General features: G+C 40.7%; 1 protein-coding gene across 12 annotated transcripts in view; it reads right to left on the reverse strand.

Moving 5' to 3' along the window:
• Nlgn4x (neuroligin 4 X-linked) overlaps positions 1–24,063 on the reverse strand; it is a 350,731-nt gene that overhangs the window by 118,568 nt on the left and 208,100 nt on the right. For 10 of the 12 annotated variants that reach the window (XM_033760136.1, XM_033760134.1, XM_033760129.1 and 7 more), the window contains 2 exons: positions 6,490–6,549; positions 2,830–2,982 (listed from right to left, as the gene is read on the reverse strand). In XM_033760136.1, coding sequence (XP_033616027.1) covers positions 2,830–2,982; positions 6,490–6,549 — 213 coding nt within the window. Of the gene's footprint in view, positions 1–2,829; positions 2,983–6,489; positions 6,550–7,403; positions 7,470–24,063 lie in introns of those variants that run through there. The other 2 variants (XM_010603787.2, XM_010603762.3) reach the window with 2 other exon arrangements.

Genomic DNA, 24,063 nt, shown 5'->3' on the forward strand with positions numbered 1-24,063 from the left:
TCCCCTCTCCCCCACCCCTTAGGATTATGGTGCACTCCCCTCCCCTGCCCACATATGAACTCCAAGGTCGTGCCTTCATGACCTAATCTACGTGATCCCCAAGAAAATCAGATCAGACTAATCCAGGACAACGGTCACACCTCTTATCCCTGGAGAATATGTCCGCACATCCCTAAAGCAAAGTGCTGGGTGCAGAGGCGGGGAAGGCACCCTAAATCTAAGGGGTGGGGGAGAGAAGGGGCGTCAGGAAGTCGGTTGGTTTTCTAAGACTCTTGGGACAGAGATACAGGTAAAGATTCTGGCGAATGTCTGTTTCATGGTAACATTTACACTCTTTCGCCCTCTCTAGCCTACTGTCCTTTTTTAGCATAATTTTTCTCATCAGCTTTCCTTTGTAGGTAAGAAAAAAACATGTTTTTATCCTTCTGTAGCACATAGATAGTAAGTTGAAGCAATGTTTTCCTTTCCTCGAGTAAAGAAATAACCATCATGCTTCTCAAAACAAAACAATTGAAAGACACTGCTGACTTTCAGGGTAGCAGTGTATCTGTTTCTGTTAAGATCACCCTCTGAAACGGTCGAGGGAGTGTGCCCTGGGCTGTTTTCTTCATCCACGGCTTGGTTTTTATGTGTTTGGGTGCTGGGATTTGAGTCAGCAACTTGAGCATGCTAAGCATGCAGGCTGTCCCTGGGCTGCACCCCTAGGCCGTGCTGTTTATATTTGAATCCTGCTTTCAATATGTGGATGCCAAAGGTTTGCAGATATTTTCTCGGGACTGATCCTAGTGGATTCCTGTAAGCAAAAAGCAAATGATGCCCCCCCCCCGCTTTCAGAGAGGGAGACAGAAAACGCAGAATTCATGATGAAGATAGAGCCAGGCACATGGGTAAGTCTCTATCTCCCCCCAGGCATCTGCAGAGCTGGCACACTGCACCCCAGCATAAAAGCAGGTCTGTGGTGTGCTCAGCTTTTCAGGGTAGCTCATTCAGAATGGAATCGGTACGGCATAGACATGCTAAATCAACTCTTTGACACCCTTGCCATTACAGCAAGCGTTCTCTTATCACCATTTCTTTTCCAGGCTCTGAGTGGCAAAAGGAACCCTTCATATATTTCAACATTATTTTTTTTTCTTTCCTCTTAAAAAAAATAAGCGTATCCATCCAGGCTGCTTTGCCCTGGCTGTCTTTGATTCTAGAACGCTGAAACCAATAAAGAAATCACAGCACCGAGCTACTTAATGTAACTCAGCATTAGCCAGACAAGGAAATCAATTTCTTTGAACTCTAACCCCTACTGGAGTATCTTTCAATCATTCATGTGACTGTATTTTGTGATTTTTTTTTTTTAAAGCAAGACTGTGTCCAGTAACTGTCACTGTACGAAACAGTTTTCTTGGTTTCCCAAAGTGCGACTTAACCGTGGGCCACCGGACTCTTTGAAAAGACCTTGTGTGAAGGGACCTTAACACAGTTTCCTCTCCACTTTTTTGTTAGAATGGGGCTTTTGTGAAACATCAGACACAAGTCTCCAAAGCAACTAACCAGAAGCTTATGAAAATACTCATAGGGACATTCCAAAGTTAGTTTGAATTGTGCCACTAAGACTGTGCTTCCAGAAACCCTTGGGAAAAAGAAAAACAGAGAAGAAATAAAACATGAAATAATGGGGTTCTTGATACTGAGTGTTTTTTTGTTGTTGTTGTTGTTTCTCCATGCCCTTCAGTTGTGAAACGCTGAGCACTTTATCAGCTTTTCAAAAGGCGCAGCTATGGGGACCCTGAGAATTTCCATTTTCAAGTTAAATTTCTAGTGCAGGAGGAAGTTGGCACTTACCATCTCTTGGGGTCCCTGATAGGTGGGTTACTCTTCACACAGAAATGAAAAAAAGCCACTAGGTGGGGAATAAAATCAGCCAAGAGGAAAGAAAATATTGCCGGTCATAATTACCTACGTGGTGAAAACCATTCCAGCCACACTTCCTGTTTTCCTCAACTTCGTCCGTCCGTCTCACTCTGTTCCCATTTTATACAGCCACTTGTCACCAAACTTCATTTTCCGCACCTTTTTAAAGTATTTTCTGGTCTGCAATCAAATGCTTTCTGCCTGCGTCTACGAACAATATCACTCTTGTAAGAGGCAACAACAGCAGGCAACATGTGGAACAAAGAAATCTGGAACTCGTCCTCCTCCCCGTAAACGTGCAGATTTCCGCACCACACTCGGAAGAAGGGCCTAAAGGACGGAGTTTTCTCTACTTCCCGACCTTTGCCAAAGATACAGAAGCAAGTTCAGTGAAGAGATGAGTCTCACTGCACACAAATACGGTAACAGAAACCCGCGGAAGATTGTGAAGGTCCAACACAACTAGGTGGCAATGAGGGAAAAGGGTTTGACTGAGCGCAGAGTGAACAGGAACTCTGCACACCGAGAAAAGAGCATCACCAAGAACAGCCAAGCAGCTGTAGTCACCAAATCCCAGTTGGCTTTGCAAGTCTAGCCTACCAGCAATCTCCAGCAAAGGAAGCTGTCGTGGTTCATGAAAGCTTTGTTCCCTCTCAGTGTCCATGAGGGTTCACTTGGCTTGGGGGAGAGGCTCGATTCAGCTTCTAAGAAACTAACCCCACAGGACCCCAAACTCCCAAAAGCAATGGCAATTAGCAATAAAAGTACAGAAAACAAGGAAGCTCCCCAGTCGAAGCCAGAAAAAGCCTTCACGAGAGGGTTCTCCAAGAGTCGGGGACAAATGCCAGAGGCCCGGTGTGCAGACGGAAAGGAGAGATTGCACAGCACATTTGGCTCAGTTCGCTGCAGGACCGAGCCACTTACCCAGGATGCCCAGGCGGTAGTTAACGGTGATGACGATGACATTCCCGTAGCTCGCTAGGATGCTGCCGTCTATCATGTTCCCGGTGCCTTCCATGTACGAACCGCCGTGGACGTAGACCATCACTGGCTTCTTAGTGTTCTGGTCATGGATGTCTGGAAAAAGAGTCAAGTAAGGACACACAATAAAGAATCGCATGGGGAACACGGGCTTGCAAAAGGTCGCAAGGGGGGCTCCTTAACTTTCCTAGCTGCCAGGTGAATCAACCCTATGTATTTATTTCACGGCACTGGGGATTGGAACCAGGAGCTTTGCACTGAGCTACATTCCCAACCCTTCCTTTCTAGTGGGCGACATGAGCTCACTTAATTGCTAAGTCATCCAGGCTGCCAGGGAGCTGCACGTAGTCCTGCCTCAGCCTCCCAGAGAGCCGGGGGTTACGGGTATTGCCACGTCTTCTTCCAGTCCTTTCTAGCTTAGAAACCTACAGACTCGGTGTAGGGCAATAGACGTGAGTTTGGCCTGGCCACGATTTTTCCCAGCTAGTAAAGTGCAAGTGAGATTCACAGTGTGTGTGATGACTCCCAGGTATCCCATGTGTGTTAAGAACAGTAGAGTGTTTCTAACATTGTCCAAGGATAATAGCCGATGTTAGATTTTCTGTTCACTTAGATTACACTTTGAGAAGCAAACAGAAACGTGGGATAATATTTCTCCAAAAGGAAGTGTCCCCCTTTTCTCCTCTATACATTTGTATATAAAATGTATAAAAGGGCTGAAGATAAAGTACGTATTTCCCAAATTTTGCTCCAATCCTGAAATATGGTATGAGCTGAAGATGCACATGACATCCTCAGCAGCATATATTTTCTTCCTATAATGAAGAAATAAAGAGCCGTAAAATCGCCTTCCAAAGCCTAACTTTAATACGGCTGCCACCTGACCGTGTGGTGAAACTATTGGAAAGCAGAACATAAAAGTGGGAGTGGAATTAGACAATGTAGAACAGGTGACCAACATCTTTGTAAAATGTTGAAAATCAACAGGGGAAGAGAAATATGTCTTTTAACCAAACAGTCAAACAAATATCTTTGTTCTTTTTCCCGAACCAAGAACTGTCTGTTAATTATCTCTCTCTCTCTCAACATATTGAAATGACTAAAGGAACAGACATGTCATGCCAATGGCAAGGGAGACCCGAACCGAGATGAAATCAGGTTATTGCTTTGTGTTTTCACAGGGAATGTAAACTCCCTGGAGGGTCTGAAACTCATGCGTAGTCCTCATAATCACTCATTTTAATTAACGAGTAGCTAAAAATAATATTTTACAGTGGTCTATGAGAAAAGAACATCTGCAGAGCTTTTGTCTAAAAAGTTATGATTATTTAACCTGCCTATCGTGATTTATGCCTGTGGCTCACATTTAATTCTGGGGGAGAGCGAGCACAGTGATAAACTCAGATGTCGATGTGGGTATGAATGGGCAACTGTCCATTAGTAGGTGAAAACGGATGTATCTCTGCATTTATTTTCTCTCTCCTCTCTCTTTTTTCTCTTTTTCTTTTCTAGCTCACAGGGACTCCCAGGAAATCTCTCAAAGGAATTGCGAAGACATGAGGTCCTCCCTTTGGGTGGCTGGGGTCATTCGATCCAGTGCCGGCTGCCATTTCTTTTCAGAAAGGAGCTCTGAAGGAAGGGATCATCCCCGTACTGTGTGGGGGCGATAATCAGATAAAATGACAATGACCACTTCTCGCGCTGTGTAAGAGCCAGTTCCCCAAATCCACTGCTCACAGCAATGTACAGCACAGAGTGTCCAGCTTCTCAAACAGTTTCTGGTCTTTCACGTAGAGCAGAAAAACATTTTTTTAAATTTTCTCATAGAAAATTATAATATAAGGCTAAAAAAACAAACTCTGTGTGTCATGAATTACTCATATACTATGTTTTTTCCACTTTTTTTTTTTTTTTTAATCCACAGTTGCTAAATAAGGAATGGCACTCGGCACAAACTTCCCTTTCTGGCTTTTGATTCGTTCTTTTTATTGTGTGATCATTGCCGACTGTCGGCCACTACACTGTGGAAAGGAGAACGAGCCTCGGAAAGTTGCTTCAGGACGTTCTCTTGGAAGATAAATGAGAGTGATCGAGTCACAGTTAATTTCCTCTGGCACTACAGGAAGTAATAGGGCATGCGCCTTACAGACTCAGAGTTAAAAACCATTAGAGCTGGCCGGAGTTCAGTAAAAATGAGATGGTATTTTAAAGGCCATAAGGTGACTTTGGAAGAAAAATTATGAAAACAGGCCTTAATCGTCAAAGGCAAACAGTAAAGAAACAGAGTAGAGTGTGACATTGGGTTTGAAGGTGTTCCACTTTGCTGTCTTGTAGTTCTTTGGGCAGTGCTAGATTTTCTGAAGTTCTTATCAAGGAAAGCGTGACCCCATCTAGGTAGTCAACTCAGGGGAACAGCCTCAATTGTTCCTCACGGAAAGACCCACGAGGTTTTCGGGGTCTTATCCTTTAATGTGAAGAAATTCCACGCATTTTGTCACCCAGAACGAGGGGAAAAACCCATGTTTTCACTCATCCTGAAAACCATGCCAAACCCTAAAATCTCATCTCAGTATTTCTGTGTCTCTTCTCTTTTACACCCTTTATTCTATGGAAGGGGACGAATACAGTGTGCTAATTGCCTGCGTGAAAACACCACAGACAGCCCAGAGTGTAAAGAAAAATCCTTTCCCTTTCAGCGATTACCCATCCGGAAATTTGAAAAAGCAATGTTCCCAGGCCAGGGATGTAGCTCAGGGGCGCCGTGCCCGCCTGGCAAGGGTGAAGTCCCTAGTTTGATCCCCCCTGTACAAAAGAAAAAAAGAGAGAAAATCAGTGTTCCATTGCTAAATCAGTGAAATGGGGAAGGTAAAAAAATGTTTTTCTGGACAGCCATGGTAAAAACAGCAATATACAAAGCAAGCATTTTTGCCTGTCTTTCATTCTTATGATAACTGTATCTTTATTTTTTGTTTAGAAGGCGCTAAAAGGCAGTCCTGAAAGGAAAAATAACATCTGGTGAAAACACCCTTTAACGTACTTTACTGTGAGCAGAGTTTCTGAAACCCATTTAGGAATCCAACTAGCTATAGAGAACAATCAAAAACCAAATCATTTCCACTCCCACCTTCCCAACTCCCCCACCGTGAAAATCTTATGATTCCGTTGTCCAAGTGTCTTGCAGTGTATGGGAAAAAAAAAAAAGAAAAAAACCCAAGTTCTGAAACACAAGTCACAAAATAAGGTTGGGAAGAAAGAAAAGAGAGTATCCATGCATGTTGTAAAATTCCATTTTCTCGTCTTGCAACCAATGCAAAAAAATAAAAACAAAAAAGGTGGCAGGCAGCTTTGTACAAAGCCTTTTTTAACTCATTTATGACTAGAAACAATGTTTCATTTAACTGGAGTAATTTCCAGGCCTCTATATGGTAACTGGAGTTAAAAATGACAGTGGGTTGTAAAAGAAGGAAATAAATGAAGAAGCACACTGAAGTGTACTACTTTCCAATAAGACGAAGAAAAACAGATTGAAATGAAAAAAAAAAAGAGAGATAGATAGGAATAGCATCATGCAAGAAGGTCGAGCTTTGAAAAAACAAAAAATACCTTCATCATCACCACGATCATTACTGGTTATGTCATCAGCGACTTTCTTTGTGTTGGCTCCTGGGGTCACATTGAACAGGAAAATAAAAGGGGTGAAAAAGAGAATTCAAAAACAACAGTTTTGCCAAAAATCCAGAAAAGAGAGAGATGCAACCCAGTAAAAGAAAAAGACAAAAAAAAAAAAAAGAAGAAGAAGAAGAATGTAACAAAAAAAGTTGAAGTCTGTTACATTTGATTTTCAAAAAAAAAAAAAAATGAAATAGGGTGATACAAAACGCATAGGAACATAAAGGTGTCAAGAACGACAAATTCAAAATGTTACTGGTAAAAAATATTAGGCATCCTGTGAAAATGCTGTTTGGGATTAAAATGAAGCTACTGCAAAAAATAAATATATAAATTAAATAAATAAAGTCAATGTGATTTTTTTAAAAGAGAAAATAAAATTATTAGAAAAGAGATTTCCCATATTAAAAAAAAAACAGATGAAGGATTCAATGGCTCTCTAATTTTAACATGTTATAATCTAAATTAATTTTGAAAAACATCAATGAAATAGTTTGGTTAGGAGGATCCACACGGTAAGCAAAAACACATTGAAACAGTCCAAACATAAGGAAATTAAGCATAATTTTATAAAACTGGCATTGGCTTCATGCGATAAAAATGTAAAGACACAAATTTTTCTTTAAAAAATCAGGTAAGCTTTAGATTAACTTAAATCATATTCACCTGTATCGAGTGGTTAGAGGAACCAAGACCCCTGTTTATTCTATAAAAATAAGCATTATTTGCAAAAAAATTATACAGTCAAGACAAAGCATTACAGGTCATAATGGTGTGTTGAACACACACTGTAAGTACGATTGGACAAGTAATGTTATGGAACCTAGAAAAAAACTGAAGTCACCCACCTTGTTCAGTTCTACTAACATCTGTGCAGAAATTTCCATTGAAGCAAAATGTAGGCAAAATCTTAAATCCTAACCCCCAAACTCGTAAATCAATCCTTTGTATTTACTGTCCCATTTCATTTTCATGTTTTCCAGATAGATGTGGCTCAAGCACTGAATTGTGCATAAAGTATTTCCTTGATTGTTGCACACACCTCCCACGAGGCTGGGCTGAGTCAGTTTAATGCACAGAGAGAAAACGGGTGTATCCAGAGTCTTCATCGCACATAGTTTGCTTAAAAACGTTTTGAAAACCAAGTTTTGATGTCCCTTTTGTGTTGTGTGAAGCAAAGGTTAAATGCTGGGGATTTCCTGTGGCTCCAAACTCTAGGTCAGCCTGATCCAGGTGGGGGGCTAGAAAAACGCTACAGTGTTTCCTGAGGTTTTGCTGGTTGGAAGGGTTCCCATGGCAGCCCGCTGAAACTCTGGAGGATGTTAGTCATAGGGCTATTTCCATATAGCCGTGTAATGACTTAAAACACCCACATATGAACTTTTCACCAACTAGAAGGTACAAAAGAGCTTTTGCTGATGGGAAGGGTATGAGAGAGGTAGAGGTGGGTGAAGAAAAAAAGAGTTAAGATGTGCTTCTCACATGGACCCACTGCCCACGATAAAAGTGATAATTACAAACAACCAACATGTACTAATAGGAAAAAAAAAAAGTACATAAATGAGTGAGTGAATATTTAGGTGAAAATGAGCCAGAAAAGGGAAAAAACAAAATGACAACAACAAAAATAGCAAAATAAACGAAAACAGAAAGCTTCTCATTAAAACACATTTCCAAAGCCTTAGAATGTGTTGTGATAGTAATGTCAGATTTACATAATTATCAGCTCGCTACAGAATTCTGTCCTTGTGTTAAAGACTCGATGTCGAAAACACTTTAGAAAGAAGCATTTGTGTTCACTGAGTCGGCCGGACTGTGTTTTGGGCTTCTCGATGTAAAACCTATTTCAAAACCACCTTCCTGATGAACTTACTCTAAATTACACAATAAGGTCTAAAAAGAATGTCCTTCCCAGAGGTCGCCGATAGACAACCAATAAAATCCTCCTTGGAGTGTTAGAAAACAAACCCTTCTTGAGCAATAGTCTAAAGACGATGTCATTAATTCAGACAGCGAGACGTATTGCTTGCATTTTCCGTTTCTATAGAAACAGGTACAGGCGGCTCTTTCACTTGAAAAAAAAAAAAAGAGACAAAATAAATGTGTTAACCAGACATGGTGGATAAGGGAAGAAAATGTGTTCCCACGATCGATTACCGGTTTCGCTCTCTCTTGCAAAAAACGTGCCCCTTCCAAGTTTGACTATCTTTCCTTTAGACTGCCTTCTACAGATGGCGGGAAGATGATCTTTACCTCAAGGCCATAAAGCGGAAGTTACTTTTCACCCTTTGAAATTAATCTAATGCCCCTTCTCTCTCACGAAGCTCGCTTCTGCACAGCTCTGCTGGTCCATGTCGCCCATCTTCTTGGGCCACATGTGAGGTTTCTTCTCCCCAACTCATGGATACCAAATCCTCCTGGATTCCAGATTAGCCCACAAACTTTAAAGGATCGGCCGTACTTCCAGAAGGATGTGCTCAGCAGACACTCGCAACCAATTTGAGAAAAACGTTCCACCAATGCATGGTGCTTTCACGATTTTCATAACATATTTACAGCTCCCTGGAAAGTCCCACCTTCAATAAATCCCACTTCTACTTTTGCTGACAAAAGGGTCAGGTTTAAGGACGTGACGGCATTCTTCTGTATGATTTACTGAATAAATTACAGAAAAGAAAATGAAGCTGTTCAAGTGCAAACTCACAGGGAGTTTCAGAAATTTATGACTTTGTGCAGCTATTGGTACAATCCAATTTGAGAATATTTCCATCGATTTTCTAAACTTGTTTTTGTATATTTTTAGGTACCGTGTAAGCCAATGCGCACTTTTACACATCAACTTTCTTTCCTTAGAAGTTGTACAGGGCCAGGGATTTAGCTCAGTGGTTCTGCCACCTACTTGCAAGCACAAGGTCCTGAGTTTGATCCCCAGTACCAAAAAAGAAAAAAGAAAAAGAAAGGAAGAAAAGAAGTTTTACTTTTTCTACTTGTCTCATAGAAATGGGCTTTTTCACAAAACAAGATCGTTTGTGTCTGGATCTTTTACTCAGCATTTTCAAACACATTCATGTTACCATTACTTGCTCCTTTTCCATGGCTGAACAGTTTCCTGTTTTGTAGATAGACTGCATTTTTGTTTATCCATTCACTTGTTGGTGGATATTTGGACTGTTTGCCATTGTTGGTTAGTACAAATAAAACTACAGTGAATATTTGTTCCCTGTGTGTGTGTGTGTGTGTGTGTACGCGTGTGTGTGTGATTTCATGTCCCTTGCCTAAATACCTGTAAGAGAATTTGCAATTTTATATGTCAAATACAGGTTTACTATTTAAAGAAGGTGGCAAAGATGGCTGCTTAAGTTGGTCACAGTTCAGAGCTAGAATGTCAAGCAAAAGTCTACAGCATTTAGTAGTGAGGGTCCTTTTATGAGGAACATTGGATCATGGGGGCCCTGTAGTCATGAGTGGATGAATTCACTGATGAGTTCACACAGCTAAATGTGTGTTGGTAGGAGGCAGGAAGAGATTGCAAAAGGACGGGGTGAATAGTATGGTCCGGAAGGGCACACATCTCCTTCCCCAGCCTCAGCTCTTCCCATCAGTCTTTGCTGCCTGACCACCATGAGGTGAGCAGACTTCCTCCTGCCTTGGAGCCAATCAGGTTAAAGGGCATCCTCTAAAATCCATGAACAAAAACAAAGCTCTCCTTCTCTGAGTTTTCCATGTTAGGTATTAAGTCCCAGTGGGAGAAAGAGGAGAAGGTACTACGTCACTTGAGATTTCCAAGTGTTAGGGTTGTATCAACCAGATACTTGATTCACTTCTTTTAAAAATTTCACTTCTGCTGCAATATTCACACCTAACTCAAATGCCCTAAAGTGACTTCTCATGTGATGTATATTTTGCTAAAAGTTGGGAAGTTTAGTTATTACATTTCTATTTTATCATTCATTTTGTCCCAATTTTTGCATGTGGTATGAAGAAATGATTGATATTCCCTTTTTTTTTTTTTTTGCATATGGGTTTCCAATTTTTCTACCACAATTAGAATCCCTATCACAAATTCAAGGAATTTTTGTTGCAGGATTGTTAAAAGTCTATCAATCACACAATTACAAAGATTCATTAATGAACCCTTTAATGATATTTCACAGATTTAAACTTTTCTGCCGGAGCGAATGATTATCTGGATTATTAGAGCTTTTAAGTATGTTTTAAAAGAGAGAGATGAAACTACTCTGAACTTCTTTCTATTTTATCATCTAGAGCATTCTATGTACTCTTCACTACCACATAAATTTCTTAATTGTCAGCCGAAGTGGAGATTTTGATAGAAATCATTGGCCAAATCACAATTTAAAATTAACCTTCCATCATGTGCAGGTACAAAGTCCCAATCATGAACGCCATCTTCATGTATATCCCAAATATACCAATAAACTTAATAGACAAAAGAAAATGTAATTAACCTTCTATTGCAGAGCCTGACCCAGGCCACTAATGAGCTATGTCCTTTAGTGTTGTAGGCATATTTCATAGTTTGCTACTTTCCATTTCTGTAATACTATTCTGCTATATTTGTCCTTTCAAATATAACTAATTAAATAGCCTACAAAGAAATCATGTTCTCATGAGTACCTAATTCAAAGGAAATCAGCAATTATGTAAACGCAGGTATTCATGAACAGGGAAAAATGATTCCGCTATGGTTCACTCCACGATAAACCAAGGCTGTGTTTACTGAAACCGGCCAAACATCCTCGAGGTGAGCCATTACAGCCTTCTCTTTCTTACTCAGTTAAAATCGTATTCTCACATGCCAAAATAATCCTCCTGATATGGAACAGTTAGCGTCTCCATCCACCCTCTGAGGGGAAATAAGTATTAAAAATTAAAGTGCATACTGAACTGGAGATGAAGGGAAGACAGCCGTGCTGTTATGAAATTGAAAACATTATTTCATAAATAAAACATTGCTCATATTCCCGTGCCTGAAGAATAACTATTTTTAAGGCATAATTGTTTCACATCTCTTCTAAGGTTTCTCAATATCACTTTCATTAACTGCGTGCGTGGAAGTGCAACTATTTACAGTACAGCTTTGTATCCTAAATGTAGTGGAAAAACACCATGGAGAACTTGGATAAGGCAGATCATAGTAAAAGGAAAAAAACAGAAATTCAGGGACGAACTCCCAGGCATTCAAACTACGCCGTTCAGCTTTTGAGGCAGAAAAAGTAATTTACATCTGCTCTCCTCAAAATATACATTAAACTTTTCGCCACTTGCATGCAGAAATCATCGAGTAAAATTACTAAAGTATCAAATTTGATCACAAGGATGAAAATAGACAATTACGGAAACAAAAAAGAATCTGCAGCATTTTTGGTTTTAATATGACCCATTAAAATTTTATTTTCTACTTTAAATGCTTCGTTACTTTATTTTATGTTATTTTATTATATTTTAACTCCTCGTCTCTAATGAGGATAAAGTCCATATTTAATTCGGTCTTATTATCCTAATTTTTACTGCTGCTGGAGTTGAACGCAAGATATTTTCACTGCGTGACATCCCCAGTCTTTCTTTTCTTTTTTCCTTTTTTAAATTTTGATTTATAGACATGGTTTTCCTAAGTCACTAAGTTTCCTAGGCTTGGCTAACATGTGCATTGGTCCTGCCTCGGCCTGCTCAGCCTCCCGAAAATACTACGGTAAATCTTATCATCTTATGTACAAGAAGGAAGCTTGTTAATCAAATACATTATTTTCCACACAGGGGATCTTATGTAATGGACTGTGGGGGAATCTATAAATGCTTTCTTGGTCATCATGCATAGAAATGCGATTTATTCGTCCATCTCTTTGCCACAGAGAAATGTAAGTTTAATCAAGTTCAGAGCCAGGGGTGATCACGGAGGATTTCTGATGCACTTAGCTCCCTAAAAAAAAAAAAAAAAAAGAGCTGAATAGAACTTCTATATCCAGTTGCCTGGGTTTCCTGGGTTTAGTCACACAGTGTACCTAGCTCTTCTGAGGTGAGGATATGCACTGCTTCCTTAAACATGTGTCTCTGGCTAAGAGCAGAGATGATACGTTGACCCCGAGGGGAGTCAAGGATACCAGAGCCTCGAATGTACACAGACGATGCAGCTGGCAGGAAAAAGAATTCATTAATTTATAATCCCAGGCTGTTTCGGATAGGACAATCTGGTGAGGTGGGTTTGCTTGCGGAGGACTTTGGTGGTTTATGTAAGCAAGCGCAAAAGAGCTGGGGTAAGGTATTCCCAACTAAAGACGACTCCCTTCCTTTCTCCCTCCCTCCCTCCCTCTTTCCCTTCCTTCCTTCCTTTTGGAATTTTGGGACAAGATCTCCCTATGTATCCCGGGGTGGCCTCCAACTCGGGATCCTTGTCTCTCAGCCAGCTGAGTTCTGGGATTACTGGCATGGACCACCACACCCAAATACGCTTTCTTTTACCCATCCCTTTGTTCCCAGTTCCTGGCTTGAAAACCATGTGTTTGATTTGCAGCAAATCTCTGTGGCTGAGTCATATGAATCTTCCAGTACGGGAATCCTCCCTTCTTCTTGAGATTGGATTCACTTACAAAACACTTCCCCCAAATTCTCTATCCCATCCTTTCAAAAATATCTCAATATATATGCTAATTTGTTTCAGTTATGCTACTCATTCCTCTTAGTTAATCCAAAAGAAAGTTTCCTTGCTGTTATCTGTCTGCCCGTTTTCCATAAGAGAATCCATTTTGGCTACAACTTGTACCCTGAGTAACATTTTAATCATGCTGTCAATGTTATGATACATGCTGTATTAACTACTATTATTCTCTAATTATTTTGCTATGAAACTTTGGGGATCCCCCCCCCATTTAAAAAAGAGTGCCTGGGCTCAGCCAGATATGGTCTGAGAGTTTAATCTATACAGAAAATGCATAATTCACACTAAGTTTCTGATATGGGAAATTAGCAAACTTATCATTTCGCACCAGAATTAAATGTGGCATCGTGTGATTTGATAATGTGCCCAAATTTATACAGATAGTAAACATTCAGGATATCTATTCATAATCTCTTCTCTTCAATCATTTTTAAATTTTTTAACTATGTAATTTTTAAATGCACATGTGATATAATTTATCAACATTTTCTCATGGATTGTCTATGCTTAAATGCTTTTTATCTTTTACACAAACACAGGATAGTATTTTCTTTTATTGCATATATTTCAAGCTGTTTGAAAGTTTTATTTCCCACCTGGGTCAAAAATCACTTGAAATATCCTGGACTGCATAGTAAAATAGATCTATTATTTTAATTGGTTTTTTATTTTTTTTGCAATCAATGCTATTTTCAGTCACATAGTTATGATATGCACTGAGTGGTCAGATGTTATATGCCCTAGGTTCTGCCTTTGCATGCCTTATTTTATTCTAACATTTTATATTCTTAGAATGTCTTCATTTTTTATAACTTTTGCAAAGGTATAGCAATTCTATGGAAAAATAATTCATGGAATGTATAATTCACACTTTCCAATGTGCAGTACAATGATTTCTAATAAACTTTTGAAACAATTAACATTTAAGAACTGCAGATTTGCAGGACCCCAGGAAGAAATACACTAGCAACAACTGGTTACTCCTATTTCTCCTCCTCCTGCCAAGCGACGACCACCTTCTGTCCCTACAAACTTACTTGCTACATATATTTTGAATGTTGAACTATACTGCATCTATCCTTGCATCGGCTGTGAGAGGACTCGTACAGTGCCACACACGGTGTTAACATGTATCCATGGGACAAGTCCAGGTTAGCGTGCTGGAGTATGGCATTCCATTATGAGCACAAAAAGATAACTGTTTAGGTCAATACAATGCTTGTCTAATGTCTCAATACTGCACAAAGCGACCTCAGATGGAAGGTCCTGTTGGAGGGGCCCTTCCCCCATGTGCCAACATGAGAATCATGAACAAATGAAGGTGGTTACAAAGTAGTTAGCTTTGAGAATGTTTCTTATGCAGCATGAGCTGACTGATACATCACCATGAACATGACTCTTCAGCAATTTGGGACATCCTCGTCTTCCTTCAACTCACAAAGTACAAATTTGTGTTGCTACATTTTTTTTTCATCTTAAATTTGATTTTGTTGGAAAGGCATATCCTCCTCATTACAATATTCAGAAATAAAAGGGCCTGCGATCCGTTAGTATTCCCTGTAGTAGGCACTTTCCTTCACAATTTTGTTGTGATAATTTGAAATGCATTTTGTTTAATAGTTGACACCCTGTGAGATAGTTAAGTCCAAGAAAACAAAGAGAGGTCCCTCAGTATTGTGTCATTGCACAATTCTGTAACGTGCGATTACTACAGAGATATCTGGCTCTGATGAGGTGCACAGTAGTATTTGATGGGTGGGTGCATGAAGGGCATAGTTTCAGCAGCAACTTCATTGCTATTACAAAAGTTCTAATTCTACTATGAAGAAAAATTATAAATTTATATGTGAGGAGACACAGAATGTATAACAAATTCTTTGTTCAAATTTATCAATGCAAAGTTGCATTTTCTTATTTAATTTTGAGAATTGATATTATATTACAACCAGTACCACTTGGAAATCCAAGGCCATTTTTCGTATAGAGTTTCAGAATTTTACCATTTAATTGGCCTCAGGCTGCCATTGCGGTTAAATAGAAGACAGGAAAAGCAAGGCCTAAACCTTTTAAATTATCCACTGGTTCAAATAGGTTTCATTGTAGTCATGGAATGAGAAGTTTTTCTGTATGTTGTTTTATTTTTTCCTATCTTGAGGTCACAAAGAGGAAAAAAAAATGTGAAAATTCTTTTCTTTCCTGTTTTCCTAGAATTATGATGGATTTCACAGTTTACCAGGTAGCAATCAAAGTAAAGGTACTGTATTTTATGCAGCTGGCCTAGAAGTAGGTTTGCTTGCAACAGCAACCCTGAAAACACAATGGCAATGCACAGCACTATGAGATTTTTGGTGGCTCCAACGTTAACAGCTGACAGGAACTTTTCAGCTCTATTATAATCTTGCAGGACAACCACGGTATACGTGGTCATCACCGACCCAGACCCTGATGGGGGATGTGAGACCTTCCACCCTTGTGTCTCCATCTCTACTCTTATCACAGGAGCTCCTAGGGCTGAGGATCCCGGGCTCTGCTGTTCTAGAAGCTGGCTTGTGCCTGGCGTGCTCTCTGAATCCAATCTGTACATGCACGTAATCTTGAACCTGATGAGCTCACCAAACAATGAAGGTAACATAATCTTCCTCCAAACGTAACAAGGCTGTGAGATACCTCGGGAGACTCTGCTGACCGATGCTGGCCAGAAGGGAAAGCTTTGCCCTTTCTTGGGAAGCTGTTGGACACATTAACCAACATCTTTAGGGAAAGACTGAAGAGAACTATGTTCTAATAGATCAACAGAGCCTCTCTCTGTTATTTTCTTCCCCGATAAGAAGATTGATGGCACTCTGAGAACTTTTTTGTTTTATGAGGCAAAGAGTTGCCAAAATCAGCGAATGAGCGAAAACTCACAAGTGATGTGGACTCCAGCCCATCAGTTGCTTTTGGAAATTTACATTTCAGGTGAAAAAGAGAGATGCTTTCCACGCGGGCACTGGAGGACTTTTGGAAAGCTACATGTTTGGATACTCAGGAAAACATCTCGAGTGTATCAATACACTTAATGAATTAAAAAAATAAATGTAAATGTTTTATAGGTCTCCTGCCGTAGGCTGATGTTTCTCACTAGAACCAAAGGACTCCGATTAATATTCTTACAGAAATGCTCTTTCTCTCCCTCTCTCCCTCCCTCCTCTCGCTCTCTCTCCCCACACTTTCCTCTCTCTCTCTTCTTCTCCCTACCCAGTCTCTCCCTCCCTCTCCCTCTCTCCCTCTCCCTCTTCTTCCCTCTCTCTCTTCTCTCTTTGAATTCTGCTGCTGAAATAATTTCTGCTCTCAGAAACAAAACGCAAATCTGAATAGAGTTATATACATCATTTCTATCTCCAGAACTTTCACCTAATAGGATCTTTTGCCTCCCAAAGAATTTTTACCAGCTTGAGATTGGATCACAAGGTACTTCAAAGGGAAAGATACTTAATATCGCACTTTTCTGGTTATTTTTGCGGACAGAGATTTAGCTCAGTAGTGCTGCAGCCTGGCTTGCAAGTGCAAGGTCCTGAGTTTGATCCCCAGTACTAACCATCCCAAAGAAAGAAAAAAAGAAAAGAAAAGAAAGAAAAGAAAAGAAAAACTACTGATCTCGAGATACATATATATATATTTTTTTTTTCTTGACTCTTGGCAAGGAAAATTTGTAGAAAAAATTGAATTATCTGGGCCAATTCTTACTTAGATGTAACATCTGTTTTCCTAGTCAAGACTGGGCTTAATGTGTGGAATAAAGATTATGAGATCCTGCTCCCCATAGGTTAATCTCTGTCTAAAACAGAAAACGACTCAGCTGTCTGTACCAGTCAAATAAAGATTTTACACTTTTCCTCTGTTTGTAACTGAGTGGGAGACACATTTCCATGTAATTCAAAGACATAAAATGAAATTAGTCTCTACTTAAACATAGGCACCCCTCTCTGGAGTCCCTGGATCTATTGAGAATAACCAAAACACAGTTACCTCAATCAAACATCTCAAAAATACTGTTGCACACCTTTAATCCCATCAACCCAGAGGCTGCAGCAGGAGGATTGAGTTTAAGCCCAGTCTGGCTAATTTAGCAAGACTTTGTTGCAAAATAGTGCTCAGGGATATGAGTATAAACTTGAACCTGAGTTTAAGAAATAACCTAAGAGGCCGGGCTGGGTAGTGCACATCTCAGCACTCAGGAGGCTGAAACAGGAGAATTGTTACAAACACAAGTCCAGCCTGGACTCCATGGCAAGCTCTTATCTCAAAAAAACAAACAAACAAAAAAAACTTTAGATTTTTTTTTTGCTCTCAGAACTATCACGTTATTCCAGGTTGTGTAATTTGAGAAAATTCTTTCTGCCGATCAGGGTGTATGCTTTTTGAAACACTCTGGTTGGTCCAAATGGAGCTGTACCAAGTCCTATTGTGTGAGAAGAAAAGGGTACAATGATAGCAACTACAGAAATGAGTTAGGCCAGTGGCTCTTTATCTTCTTTTTTGTGTGATCGAAATGACTGTTTCAAATGCTTCCCAGCCCTTCCTGGTGAAATATAACTTATCAACCTGCTCAACTGAAGTTGGGAGAAGCAGAAGCAAAACGGGAGAGACAAATACCAGCTTCCATGGGAAACCTTGCAAACACATCTGCTGTCTTTTTTGCCCCAATTCAACTGCTGCACCTTTGTATCCAGGATAAAGAAGCACCCTGGATACAGCCTTGCTCTGGGAAGGCAGACATGGAGAGAACAAAGCTGACAAAATAAGATGGACATTAACTGCGAAAGCAGAAATAAGCTTTTCTAAGCCAATCTAATTTTGCAGCCTCCTGATACAGCCTAAATTGAGAGTGGTGGATGCTTGACTCTCTCTGGGAATCACGCATCCGCATACACACACACGTGAGTATGTGCAAGACAGGCACACACACTCGCACATGAGTGATTTTAGTCACCTCTACACTCAGAAGTGCACACCTACATCAACCTCTGTACCTTCATCAAAGTACAACTTATGCAGTCTGGAGATGTAGCTCCGTGGTAGAGCAATTTCCTAACATGCAAGGAGTCCTGGCTGCCCTTGGCAGCAACAAAACCAATTAAAACAAAAAACAAAAACAAGCCAAAAAGCTCATTTCAGAAAGTGATTAAATCTGGTGACAAAATGTTATGGTTTAGGCCTAAATGTACCCCAGAAGCTTCATGAGGTCAGAGGAGGGGCTTTTGTAAAGTAATTGGGTGGTGGGGCGCTGTGCTGGTCAGTGGATCCATCACGGATGAGCTCCTGGCTGAATGTGCGGTAGGAGGAGGGGCCTGAATGGAGGTGGTCACTGGGGTGTGACCTGGAAGGCTGAGAATTTTTCCCCAGCTCCTCCCTTCTCTCTCTGCTCACTGGCCCCCATAACGTGAGCATCTTTCCTGCCTTGGGGCAGCCGACTATGGACTGAACCCTCTGAGACAACTAGAGCAACTTACCAGGGACTGAACCCCCTGAGGCCACTGGAGCAGCCGATCATGGACTGAATCCCCCAAGACCATTGGGGCAGCCGACCATGGACTGAACCCTCTGAGATCCCTGGGGCAGCCAACCATGGGTTGAACCCCCTGAGATCACTGGAGCAGCTGATGATGGACTGAACCCTCTGAGACCGTTGGAGCAGCCGACCATGCACTTTAGGAGTTAAAATCAACCTTTCCTTAACGTTTTGGGTGTAGGGGGCCAGGGATTTAGCTCAGCGGTTCGATGGCCTGCCTTGCAAGTGCAAGGACCCGAGTTCAATCCCCAGTACCAAAATAAACTTTTGGGTGTCAGTTGTTGTATGCCAGAATTGGAAAGTAAGACAACAGACGTGTATAACTTACTTGCCCAGATTTTGTATTTATCAATCAAAGTAATTGTGGTCCTTTTCCTGTAAAATTGAGGCATATTTTCTTATAAGCACCATCATTTTGGTGACTATAAGGGGGAAACCAATATTTTTTTGGAAGATACTAACATAGGAATATTATAAAATTGAAAGAAAAATAATGGAACCATCAGTAAAGAGTATGAATTACTTACATATTGTGCATAAAAAACACTACCATCATTAAATAACAAATAGTAAATAAAAAGTGATTGCTTTTGATGTAATCATCACAAATATTAGGAACTTAAAAGGAACTCAAGCCTGATAGTGTGGTGTGAGACTGTCATGGTGGAACTCTGGGAGGCTGAGGCAGGAGAATCACAACTTCTAGCCCAGCCTGGGCAACTCAATGACTTAAGGGTAAATGTGTCTCAAAATAAAAAAATAAAAAGCACTGGGGATATAGCTTAGTATGAATGCTTCACATTTAATACATAGCACCAGTAAAAGAGAAAAAAATTAACTTAGTAGTGTATCTAGAAAATTATTTAGTATCTTACATCAAACTTCCTGATGCTCTAACATGCAAGTGACATTGTCTTGCACACACCAAGAAATTCATAAATGCAAACCCTCATCGTAACTGAGAGAGGAATCATTTTCTGTGGTTCTCCAAATACTCTCCAGCCCTTACTGGATATTTCCCTTACTTGGATTTGCTGATGAAACACAAGCACAACATCCCTTTGAGTACCCCTTCCTGGAAATGTATTCTCTCGTTTTGAAGTCCTTTGAAGGCCCTGTCTAAATACGAAAACTGGGGCAAGTTCCTCTCATTCTATTCTTTGCTCTTGAGGAAGTTTCTGGGTGGCCCTGATTTTACTAAGATGCAAATCCAATTACGTCCTGCAGTATTATGTCCATAAATAAATAAGCATATGCTTAATTATGTTCTAGGCCTGTAGCTCACTACAATAACATGTTTACAGCACACATGGGTTCAATCCGTACCGGTGCAAAACATCATCATCATCATTGGTGTTGTTGTTGCTACAGTTATTTACATATCCTTTCCGTGACTGAATCACAGAACAGAGAAGTGAATATTTTACTGTCCTCTGGGTTATCGGCCCTTTGAGTAAACAGACATGTTTTGGGATGTATTCACCTCATACGTTGAACACAGGAGTTGGGACTTGAAGTATTCATGAGCTGAATCGCTTTTGTCTTAGTTCTGGGGTTTGAAACCAGGAAATACATGCTGAGTGGCATTCTCAGGTCCTTTTGCTTTTAATATTTTTCCAGGGGAGGATTGCTATGTTTTGGTGTTTTTTTCCCCAGGTTTTTTATTAGCACACTACAGTACAAAATGTTTGACTTATTATAGAGAATTGGTGCATGTATTACTACAAGTCTTCCTTTTTCTTCCCTTTTCCCTCTCCCATTCCTCCATCTCTGGATCCCTTTTTTTTTTTTTTTTTTTGAAAAGATCGGTCTCCTTGTTTGTCATTATCTGTCTTTAATTCTAGTCATCATTTATAATCTGAGTTTCTCATGTAAGAGAAACCATGTGACATTAAGCCTCACGGGTGTGATTTGTTTCACCTAACACTATGGTCTCAAGGTGCATTTGCTTTCCTACAAATGACTCAAGTTTATCCATTATTATGGCCAAGTAATGCTCCACTGAGTTTTTATTTTTTATTTTAAGACAGGTTCTTACTAAATCACTAAATTACCCAAGCTTGGCTGGAACTTTTGCTTTTCTTACCTCAGCCTCCCACAGGGCTGGGATTATAAGCATTCACTACTGAGATCCGCTCATGATCCGTTTTTCTTCTCCTCCTTCTCCGCCTCCCCTCCTCCTTCTATTTTTCCTTCTGCTCCTCCTCCTCCTCCTCCTCCTTCTTTTTTGGAGCACCAGGGATTGAGCTCGGGACCCTATGCTTTCAAGACAGGCGAGGTAGCACTGAGCTAAATCCCCAACTTTTCACGATCCATTCTTATAAGGTCACCAAAACCACTCAGCACAGGAAGATCTTGCTAAGCAAAGTATCAAGATCACTTTTTCTTTTGTGTACCTGATTACTCACACTAACCTCACCACAAGCATTCATTCTGTAGAGAAGCCTAAGGACACACTATCAATGACAGATGTGTGAGGAATCCAGTTTCAATTTAAACGACATCTTGTGCATTTTAACTCCAAGGAGTTTCAAAAGCCTTTCGTGGATACTATAGAGTCTTCAAGTTCACAGTGAGAATCGGAGGAGAAAGGCATGAGATCAGCTAATGTGCTCGATTTTTGTAAACTTGTGTTTTGGACCAGTTTTAAAATTTGACTTTGGGATATTATAGCAGTCCAGAGAGCTGTCATAGGCTTCTCACCCAGTTTGCTGTATTTTACAAATCTAACATTAGGCATTTTGTTTCCATTACGGATCCTATGGCTAAACGTCACAGTTCGCTGAGGTACATGCTTCACAGAGATGTTGTTAGATTTTCTGTCATCTCACTTTCTGTTCCAAGGTGTGATGCTACATTTTAATATGCACCCTTGGTCTTTCCCTTGTTGTGGCCGTTTCTGAACGAGGTCTCCTTTTTGGTGACCTTTTCAAGGGTTCTTGCAGAGTTCCTGACAGGTGTTGGATAGATAGCATATCCCACATACCTGGGCTTTTTGTGATTAGTCTGCAATTGTCCTCTTCTGATACTGCTCTGCTCGAAGGCCCTCACCAGGGCGAGCCTCCTCCCAGGAACAGAGATTGTTGCTCCAGCTCCTTGGCGAAGGAACAGCTCTGTAAATGATTCGGATGGGTTCTGCGTGGGAAATTGGCCTCCAGACTCCCGTGGTGGTGGTGGGAAAGCCTTCTCCAGCCTGTGCGATATCCTCAGGCTAACCCTCAGAATCTGTTACTGCCATGCGAGGAGGGAGCGGAGGTTGCCCATGGAACTGAGCTTGGTCAGCTGCGTACTCGAAGAGATTATTCTGTATTATCAGATTGCCTCAGTGTTACCGTTGAAAAACAAAGGAGGAAGCAAGAGGGCCATCAGAGAAAGAGACTGGAAGATGGTAAACTGCTAATTTTTTTTCAACTCAAGGCAGGAAACAAAGGCCAGGGAATACAGAGGACCTCTACATACAAAATAGTCAGGAAAAGGACTTCCGCTGAAGAGTCCCAAGGGAAAACAATCCTGTTGACGATCTGATTTCTCCTCCAAGGAGACTCACGCGAGATTTCCCATCTATAAAAGCATTTACGGGCCTGGGCTTTACTTCAGTGGTTCCGCCACCTGCCATGCAAGTACAAGGTCCCGAGTTTGATCCCTGGTACCAACAACAGCAACCACAAAGCACGTATCCAGTAGAGAAGAAACTGTCAACTAAATCTGTATGGCCGTCAACCAAAACCTGCGTAGTAATTTTCTGCAGCGGCAACTATAGGAAATCTACTCATCCACCTCTAGATATAAAAGCAAGGGATGATTATGCAGACGTAAGTTGCAGTCTGTTTATGCTCAAAGTGTCTTCGGGTAGGCCATGAGACTTTTTTCCAGTTGGAGTCTGAGCAGCGTGGACATTATCCTGTCAGTGTGTGTGTGTGTGTGTGGGGGGGGTGTTTCATTAGCACGTTCTTGTCCTTTTTTGTATGTGTTCAATTATCACTTTCTCACGTCTGATCCTCTCAGTTGCTGAGAGCTGATCTGCCCTGATTCTGGCATCACAGCTTTCTCCGCAAGACTCAGGTTCTCTTCTTCAGTGCCCATTTTCCGTGGGTTGCAAAGCTGCCTGCGCATGCTCATGTCTACGGAGATGCTGCATGGGATAGAGTGAAAAGGGTACCTCACCCCCCACTTCTGTGGCCTCTGTTCCACGCCAGATGGCAGCACAAATAACTCAGAGCCCAAGCTGGATAAAGGCACTCACAGCACAGATCCAAACAATTAGTAAACCACTTAAAATCTAAAGAAGCACTGTCACCATACTCTATTGGAGACCGCTATAGCAAAAATCCTTGAGTAAACTGTTCAACTGCGCCAAGCCTTTATGGTTTTAAGATTCAAACCCAGAACCTAATGAGGTCATGGGCACACAATGGCATTGGTTTTTCTTTGGAGGGAGGTGGGGGTACTGGGGATCGAACTCGAGACCTTGCACTTTTGAGGCAGGCAGCAGAAGCACTGACCTAAATCCCTGGGCACAACCGCATCTTTTTAATCGTACAGTGAACTTTTTTTTTTTTTTTTCTGTGGTAGATGTCATGTGAGTGGAAAAGAGATTTTATTTCACTCCCTAAAACGGAGTATAAAGTACAATGGTGATTATAGATCTGGTGATGATTATATCTTTGGTACAAGAATTATGCCTAAACAAATAAATACTGGAAGATCAACATGTATTCAGAGAAAGAAGCCATTTTTCTTTGGAAAGCACAAACTGGGACTTGGGAATAGAGGCTTAATGAAAGAAAATTATCTTACAAGAACAGAAATTCCAAGAATACAAAAAGATTCATAAGCCCAGGTAAATAATGAAGGTGATGTTTCCATGATGAGAGGTGGGATTTCAACATTACAAAATCAGGAAGTCCATTTTACAGACCAGATTGTGTAGCTCAAGGTGATGCAAAGGAACGGATTCAAAATGTGTTCTTGAGTGCACAGCGGAATGATACCGAGACATAAAAAAGTGAAATCTTGCCCTTCTCAGCAGTACAGATGGAACTATAGACCATAACATTATATGAAGTAATCCAGGCAAAGAAGAACAAACACCCCATGATCATACTCATATGTGAAGACTGAAAAGGCTGATCTAATGCACGCAAAGAACAGAACGATTTTCCCTGGAGCCTGGCTACTATGGGAAGGGCAGTGCCTGAAAGGAGACCGGGGAGTGGTTTTGATATTAGAAAGGCTGAGTTGTAGAGTTCTACATTATAAGATTATGAGTATGGCTGAAAAT

This window comes from Fukomys damarensis, unplaced genomic scaffold (genome assembly GCF_012274545.1).
Source record: "Fukomys damarensis isolate Sample0158 unplaced genomic scaffold, DMR_v1.0_HiC HiC_scaffold_39, whole genome shotgun sequence".
Lineage (NCBI taxonomy): Eukaryota > Metazoa > Chordata > Mammalia > Rodentia > Bathyergidae > Fukomys > Fukomys damarensis.